At 55.9% G+C, this 8,229-nt stretch overlaps 1 protein-coding gene across 2 annotated transcripts; it reads left to right on the plus strand.

Annotated features, from left to right (window-relative positions):
- Positions 1 to 2,492: 2,492 nt before the first annotated feature.
- Positions 2,493 to 7,914, plus strand: AIP (aryl hydrocarbon receptor interacting protein). 2 transcript variants are annotated; one of them, XM_035013409.1, is made up of 6 exons: positions 2,493 to 2,728; positions 5,369 to 5,548; positions 6,353 to 6,541; positions 6,957 to 7,133; positions 7,231 to 7,364; positions 7,599 to 7,914. In XM_035013409.1, exons 1-6 carry the CDS (start codon positions 2,630 to 2,632, stop codon positions 7,669 to 7,671), a joined length of 852 nt encoding a protein of 283 aa, XP_034869300.1. In that variant the 5' UTR covers positions 2,493 to 2,629; the 3' UTR covers positions 7,672 to 7,914. The 2 variants fall into 2 exon arrangements, with proteins under 2 accessions (XP_034869300.1, XP_034869299.1); XM_035013408.1 differs by having other exon boundaries at positions 2,494 to 2,728; positions 7,231 to 7,372.
- Positions 7,915 to 8,229: the final 315 nt, after the last annotated feature.

The following is an 8,229-nucleotide window of genomic DNA, read 5'->3' on the forward strand; positions in this document are numbered from 1 at the left end:
CTGACTCTTGGTTTTGGCTCAGGTCGTGATCTCAGGGTCCTGGCATGGAGCCCTGTGTCAGCTCCCTGCTCAGCAGGGAGTCTGTTTCTTCGTCTCCCTCTGTTCTTCCCCCTTGCTTGTGCTCTCTCTCTCTCTCTTTCAAATAAATAAATAAATCTTTAAAAAATTTAATTTTTGTCAGAAAATACACATAAAATTTACTATCTTAAACTTTTTTTTTAAAGATTTTATTTATTTATTTATTTGACAGAGAGAGAGAGACAGCAAGAGAGGGAACACAAGCAGGGGGAGTGGGAGAGGGAGAAGCAGGCTTCCTGGCTGAGCATTGGGCTGACCAGGGAGCTGGATGCGGGGCTCGATCCCAGGACCCTGGGATCATGACTTGAGCCAAAGACAGATGCTTAACAACTGAGCCACCCAGGTGCCCCTTACTATCTTAAACATTTTTTTTTTAAAGATTTTATTTATTTATTTGAGAGAGAGAGAGAGAATGAGAGACAGCACGAGAAGGAAGAGGGCAGAGGGAGAAGCAGACCCCCTGCTGAGCAGGGAGCCCGATGAGGGACTCGATCCCAGGACTCCAGGATCATGACCCGAGCCGAAGGCAGTCGCTTAACCAACTGAGCCACCCAGGCGCCCCTATCTTAAACATTTTTAAGTGCACAGTTCAGTAGTTGTTAAGTATCTTCACATTGTTATACAACCAATCTCTAGGACTTTTTCATATTGTAAAACTGAAATGCTATACTCATTAAACAACAAATCTTCATTTGCCTCTCCCCCACCAACCACCATTCAACTTTGCCTCTATGAATTTGACTACTCTAGGTACCTCATATAAATGGAATTACATAGTACTTGTCTTTTTTTTTTTTTAAAGATTTTATTTATTTATTTGAGAGAGAGAATGAAAGAGAGAGAGCATGAGAGGGGGGAGGGTCAGAGGGAGAAGCAGACTCCCTGCAGAGCAGGGAGCCCGATGTGGGACTCGATCCAGGGACTCCAGGATCATGACCCGAGCCGAAGGCAGTTGCTTAACCAACTGAGCCAACCAGGCGCCCAGTACTTGTCTTTTTGTGAGTGACATTCACTTAGCATTATTGATGCATTTTTGTGCACTCTAGTGGTTTCAGCTAGCTTAATAGTTCATTTAGTATTTTTCATATCTCTGAGTATCAGTAAAACGGGCCTACACCTTTCTTGTCTTTTGGTATACTTATCTGGTGCGGGAATCAAGATTAAGCTAGCCTCATAAAATATATTGGTCAGCTCTCCTCTTTTTCCATTTTCTGGAACAATCTGTATAAGATACAGGCTTCAAAACTGCTTCAGAATTTGGCAGAGCTTGGCTGTGAAACTTCCGGTGTTGGTATAAAGCGAAAGCAAAAACCAACCAAACAAAGCACATTTCCCTCTCACCTCTGAGGTCCCATCTCTCTCAGGGGACTTCTTGTGGGCAATGAACCAGTGTGAATGTCTGAAGCACTTAGCACCTGGGTCAGAGGGGAGGGACAATAACCCTTCCCACTTAGGGGGGTAGGACGAAGACGCCACCCAGGCTCAAGACATTCCCCTTCCTGGGGCAGGAATCCTTTAAATTGGGGGAAGGCTCTCACTATTGTTCACAGCTAGTTTCCAGAGGCCAAGAAAAACCTTGTTTTAGTCCCCAAAGTACCTCACTTCTATCAGTCATGCATTTCCTAATATTTATTATGCACCTACTATGTGCCTGACACTGTGGAGTCAGGGGGCTACTCTCACCCACTCCTGACCCCATCAGGGGCTCTCTCGGTCCCTTCTTGGTAGATGACTGTACTCGCAGGAATACTGAAACTCTCCTTCCCCTGCCTCTTACTCCTGGTTTTATTTTTTATTTTTCACTTATTTGGGTTGCTTTTTTTTTTTTTTTTTAAGATTTTATTTATTTATTTGACAGATTGATAGCGAGAGCAGGAACACAAGCAGGGGGAGTGGGAGAAGGAGAAGCAGGCTTCCCGCCGAGCAGGGAGCCCGATGTGGGACTCGATCCCAGGACCCTGGGATCATGACCTGAGCCGAAGGCAGACGCTCAACGACTGAGCCACCCAGGCGCCCTGGGGTGCTTTTTTTTAAAGAGAAAAATCCAGGACGCAAAAGTCACTGTTGCGCTACATACGTAAAAAGAAAATTAAAGGCCAGCAAGGGATACACAGTAACAGTAGCTTCAGGGGGCGGCGTTACGGATGGAGTCCCCCGCACTCTCCGAGCCCTGTAATGCTGTCACAGTACTACAACTTTAAACGGGCTGGGGGGGGCACACAACCACGCGGGAGGGCCCGTCCAAATCCATTCAAGGACACGATTGCTGGGGACGCCCCGCCCACTCCCGCCCGGCAGGCCCCGGCCCCGCCTCTCCGACACGCCCCGGGCCCTCCCCGGTCAGACCCGCCCCTGGCGAGACGCGCGCGCTCGGCCGCTGCGCAGAGAACCAATCACAGTCCGTCTCTACGTTTAGTCCCTTTTTGGCGTCTGCCCTCAGCCAAAATGGCGCCATCTCGGAAGTTGCCGAAGCTCTAGAAGTTGCCGAAGCAGGTCCGGAAGCTGCCGAAGGAGTCCGGAAGTTACCGAAAGAGAGCACCGGGGAAGAAGGATGGCGGATATCGTCGCAAGACTCCGGGAGGACGGGATCCAAAAGCGCGTGATACAGGAGGGCCGAGGAGAGCTCCCTGACTTTCAGGATGGAACCAAGGTTCGTGCGCAGCCCCCTGCCCTGAACCCTTCTGCGGCGCGGTGCGCATGCGAGGCGGGAGGAGGCCTTAGGCGAGAGGTTGCGCATGCCCAGATAGCTGCGGTCGGTGACCCTACTGCTCACATGCCGAGCTCGACGCTGGTTGGTTTGGTTTTAAGTAGGGGGTGAATTTGGATATGTCTGCCTCGCCCCGTGGCTTGGCCGTGTGGCCGCATTGGTCGGGGAGCCAGTCAGTCATCCTAAGAAGGTTGCAGGGGTTTGGCTTCAGTCCTTGAGCAGACCGGGCGCTGGGAGACCCGGAGCAGGAGACCTGGGACCTGGGAGGTGCCCGGGACTGAGGAGGAGGCCCTGGGCCTCCGGGTTGCAAGGTTCCAGTTCTTTTATAGATCGGAGGGCCTTCTGAAAACACTTAGACCAGCTCCCGTTGTTTAGATGGGAAAAATGAGGCCCCAGAGCACACAAACCTATTGAATATGTCCAGAGGTCAGGTCTGCCAGACTGGAACTCTTCGGCAGAGTTTTTTAGGACTGCTAGGTGATGTTGCTCAGGACAGATAAGGGCTAGGAAATTAAAGAGCCTACTGCCTTCCTCCTTTGTATATCCATGCCTCTCCAGGCCCCTCCCCCTATGTCTCCAGGCTTCCCTGCTTCTGCTCATGCAGCTCCCTCCTCCTGGAGGGCCTTTCCCGGTTGCCACTTGTCTGTAGAGTCAGGAGCTTCTCAGGGGCAGCCCCTGGGCCCAGCAGAGCAGTCACACAGAACATGCATATTGAATGAATGACCAAAGATCCTGGCCTAGACTGGGACACCGAAAGTGAGAGTGGCTGTGAATGAGCACATTGTCCTCCAGCCGCACTAGGCCCAGGTTGGGCAGGTAAAGATCCGAGGCTGGCCCAGTGTGAGTGCCCTGAGAGCGAGGGAAGCTGCGTCGTCCTGGTGATCAGTTATATTAAGAGGGCTCCTTCCAGAGTGGAGAGAGGAGGTGTGGGTGTGGTTGCATACCCCGATGCGCTGGGGGGGTTGATGGCCTTGAAGAAGGCCCTGGCAAGGGAGATCCTGGACGGAACAGACACCAGAAGGAGAGACATTGTAAAGATAGTGAAGATATGTGAACAGTGGCACCACAAAACAGGACAGGCAATCCCCAGTAACAATCCCCAGCGTAGACTGAGTGCTCACAGTGAGCCCTGTGCTAAGTACCACACAGGTTTATTTCCTTCCATTCCCACAACGTGGGATGGATACTATGAGTGCTTCCAGTGTGCTGACTTGGAAACGGAGTTCAGGGGTGCGGCCTGGTGTGGTGGGCAAGAACGTGGGCTTCTCTACCTATATCCTGCCAAGGCTTCAGTCTTCAGATCTCCTCTCTCTGCACTCACCCGCAGATGATCTCCCCAGGCTCATCCCTAAAAAGCCCTCCATGCCTGGACTACTCCCACAGGTGTATTTCTGGCTACGCCTCTTCCTTAAACCTGATATCCAGCTCCCAACTCACTGTCACCACTTGGATGGCTGGTTGGCAACTCAAACTTAACCTGCTGCACCCAGGCTTTCCCCATCTCAGTGAAGGGCACCTTCGGCCTTCTGGTTGCTCAGGCCAAAACCCTCCCAGTCTCCATGGCCCCTCCTGTTCGCTCACATCTTGAGAATGCACCCAGGATCTGACCACTTCTCATGGTTTCTCCCGTTACCACTCTGGTCCAGGCCTCTGTTGTCTGCCCTGACCTACTGCACTCACCGCCTAACTCACCTTCCTGCATCTGCCACCCCCCACCCCCCGGCATTCTATTCTCTCATCTTGGCAGCTGTGGAACCCAAGTCAGATCCTGTCCCTCCTCCGAGTAAAAACACGACGTCCTCACCACATCCTCCAGGCCCTACAGGATCTGTCCCCTTGACTCCGGTGACCCCACAGTGCACCCCTCCCCTCATTCACTCTGCTTCTGCCACACTGGCCTTGATGCTTCTTGAACACACCACACGATCGACCTGCTGTTCTTTTGGCCTAGAAGGTTCACACAAGTGTCCTACCCCAGCATCTGGTCTGGCGTGCTTTCTCTCTTCCTCTCTTCAGATCTCTGCTTAAATGTTGCCTTCTCAGACAGTGCCCGCCTCCCGTGTATAAATCCGCCCAGTCTTCCTCTGCTGCATTTTGTTTTCTGATCTGTAGCCCTTTTTTTTTTTTTAAAGATTTTATTTATTTATTTGACAGAAACAACAGTGAGAGAGGGAACACAAGCAGGAGGAGTGGGAGAGGGAGAAGCAGGCTTCCTGCTGATCAGAGAGCCCGATGCGGGGCTCGATCCCAGGACCCTGGGATCATGACCTGAGCCGAAGGCAGACGCTTAACGACTGAGCCACCCAGGCGCCCCTGAACAAATAAAAAAAAAAAATCTTTAAAAAAAAATAAAAATATTTATTGAAAGAACATTTGGTGCCAGAGTGCTTGGGATCCCATCCCAGCCTGTCCACCCCCAAACCGTGTGACTTAGTTTCTTCCCCTGGGTGGTGGGGTAGAGGTCAGGTAGTGACCCTTGGGCGAGTCCTGTACCCCGTGCTATATGCAGGCTGGGAGCTGGGCTTGTCCTTGGGGGCCTGGTGAGGGCTTGTGCCCTTGCCTTATCCCACATGTGGCCTGCAGGCCACGTTCCACTATCGGACTCTGCACAGCAACAAGGAGGGCGCCGTGCTGGACGACAGCCGGGTGCGTGGCAAGCCCATGGAGCTCATCATTGGCAAGAAGTTCAAGCTGCCTGTGTGGGAGACCATCGTGTGCACCATGCGTGAGGGGGAGATCGCCCAGTTCTGCTGTGATGTCAAGGTACCTGGCGTCCCGCACCTGCCTGTAGTGTCTGTCCCGCCGTTCCCTATTCCCCATCCCAGGGCCTGTGCCCTAGCTAGGCCACCGCCAACTCCCTCCAGGGAGCCACAACAATAGGACACTGGGGTCCTGGCCTCTTCTGCCTTCTCCTCTTCATTAGCCAGACTGCCCCCATATAGGTAGTAAGGGCAGTGAGCAGAGCTGGTTGTACGGGGTTGGGGGTTAGTCTGGGTCCCACCATCTCAGCAGCTGTTCCTAGTGAAAGGTCAAAGGCTAGGTCCTCTATGCCTGGAGGTCTCAGCCAAGGGCTTTGAGTTTCTATCTTGGGCCCAGACCTGAGACAGGCCCTGAATGGGGTGGGGCTGGGGCAGGAGAGAAGGAAGAGACGCTGAGAACAGAATGTGGAGGGAGGGACCCCAGTACAGTGAGAAGTCCAGCTTGTGGGCTACACCTCCGGGAGGAGGAAGAGGCAAGAGTCTCACTGAGCTTGTAAGCGCAGGGGAGATGGGTTGACAGTGGGAGTGTGTGTTTGTGTTGGGCGTGGGAGGGGTGCTTGGTTTGGTGGCCAGGGAGTGTGGCAGGAGCTGGGGACTTCGCCAGAACAGAAGGCTGGGACGCCAGAGGACTCCTGAGGGAGAAGCCCTCCTGCGTTTTAACAGACTGGGGCCTGAGCCAGTTGCTGCCCCCTCTGGGCTTCAGTGTCCTTTCTCAGATGGTGATGGGGCCAGGGGCTGGGCCTCTTGGGCCTGGTGACCAGGCAGCCCATGCTGACAGAGCCCCTGGTGCCCACCCGCCTTTCTGCAGCATGTGGTCCTGTATCCGCTGGTGGCCAAGAGTTTGCGCAACATCGCAGCGGGCAAGGACCCTCTGGAGGGCCAGCGGCACTGCTGTGGTATCGCCCAGATGCACGAGCACAGTTCCCTGGGCCATGCCGACCTGGACGCCCTGCAGCAGGACCCCCAGCCTCTCATCTTCGACATTGAGATGCTTAAGGTGAGGGGCCACCAAGCCCCAGGGGCCTCACGGCAGGAACTGGCCCTGCCTCCCTGCCCGGGGCTGTGGGCTCGGTGGATGGACTGTGGGGGGGGTCGGGACAGGGCGGGTACAAGAACGCCTGGTGGGACCCCGGCAGTCCCCCTGGGTCTCCCCCTGCCTGGGAAGGGGGGAGCCCACTGCCTCCAGAAGTCTCCGTGAGGGTGGGGCTTTTCACCGTCTTGTTCACGGCTCTGTTCCTGGAAGCTGGGCAGGTAGGAGGTACGACTTCAACGGTTGTCGAGTGGTCAGTGAGTGAACAAGTGGTTCTGCTCCTGGCGTCCGAGGCCCAGAGGCCAGGCAGGCCTGCCGCGGAGAAGCCGTGGTCCCCCCGACCCCCGGGCCTCACCCCCTGACACGGCCCGCGCTCTGGCAGGTGGAGAACCCCGGCACGTACCAGCAGGACCCCTGGGCCATGACAGACGAGGAGAAGGCCAAGGCAGTGCCGGTCATCCACCAGGAGGGCAACAAGCTGTACCGTGAGGGCCACGTGAAGGAGGCCGCCGCCAAGTACTACGACGCCATCGCCTGCCTCAAGAACCTGCAGATGAAGGTGCGGCCCCAGGGGCTGTGGGTGGGGGCGGTGAGGTGGGAGCCAAGGGACCCGGCTCTCAGCACCTTCTGCCCTCGCCCTGTGCCCGTGCCCCCAGGAGCAACCCGGGTCCCCTGACTGGATCCAGCTGGATCAGCAGATCACCCCGCTGCTGCTCAATTACTGCCAGTGCAAGCTGGTGGCACAGGAGTACTACGAGGTGCTGGACCACTGCTCCTCCATCCTCAACAAGTACGACGGTGAGCACGGGCCCCAGCGCACGTCCCCCACCCGGGCAGGGCCGTGGGCTCTGCGCTGCCAGTGACGGGGTTCGGCAGGGTGTGGTTGGCATCCTCGGGTTGGGAGGGCTCTGACCCAGGAGGGGAACCACGGTGCCAGAAAGTCAGGCCGGGCAGCTGGCTTGTCCTGCCCCCCACCCCAACCCTCATGCCTTTGCACGCCTGCTGCCCGCTGGTGCCCCTGCAGACAATGTCAAGGCCTACTTCAAGCGGGGCAAGGCGCACGCGGCCGTGTGGAACGCCCAGGAGGCCCAGGCTGACTTTGCCAAGGTGCTGGAGCTGGACCCCGCCCTGGCGCCCATCGTGAGCCGTGAGCTGCAGGCCCTGGAGGCACGGATCCGGCAGAAGGACGAAGAGGACAAGGCTCGCTTCCGGGGCATCTTCTCCCACTGATAGGGCCCTGCCCACCCTGCCTGCCCTGCCTCGCCCACTGCTGCCGCCGCCAGGACCCCTGCCCCCGCTACGTCCCGCCTCTCTGTATATAAAGGCCGTATTTATCTCTCCCTGGGCCTGCCGAGCTGATCCATTGGGGGAGCCAGGGTTATCACCTCGAATTTCTGGTACTTGGGAGGTTTTGGGAGGCAAAGGTTTGGGGTTCTAATCCCGGCTTCCCATTTACCAGCTCCAAGACCTCTCTGGGCCTCAGTGTGCCCAACAGAGGTGAGGAGGAGGATCTCTGTCACAAAGGAAGTGTTTTTTTTGCTGGCCAGGGCCGAGGTGCCTGGGGGCCTTCAGTCTTCAGGGGGAGACAAAGGCACAGCCAGGAGGGCTGTGAGATGGGCCCCCCAGTGTAGCTCTCCCCTCCAGCCTCTGGTCCC

The sequence above is a fragment of the Mirounga leonina genome, unplaced genomic scaffold, assembly GCF_011800145.1.
Source record: "Mirounga leonina isolate KUSES-001 unplaced genomic scaffold, KU_Mleo_1.0 Mir_166, whole genome shotgun sequence".
NCBI classification, from domain to species: Eukaryota; Metazoa; Chordata; class Mammalia; order Carnivora; family Phocidae; genus Mirounga; species Mirounga leonina.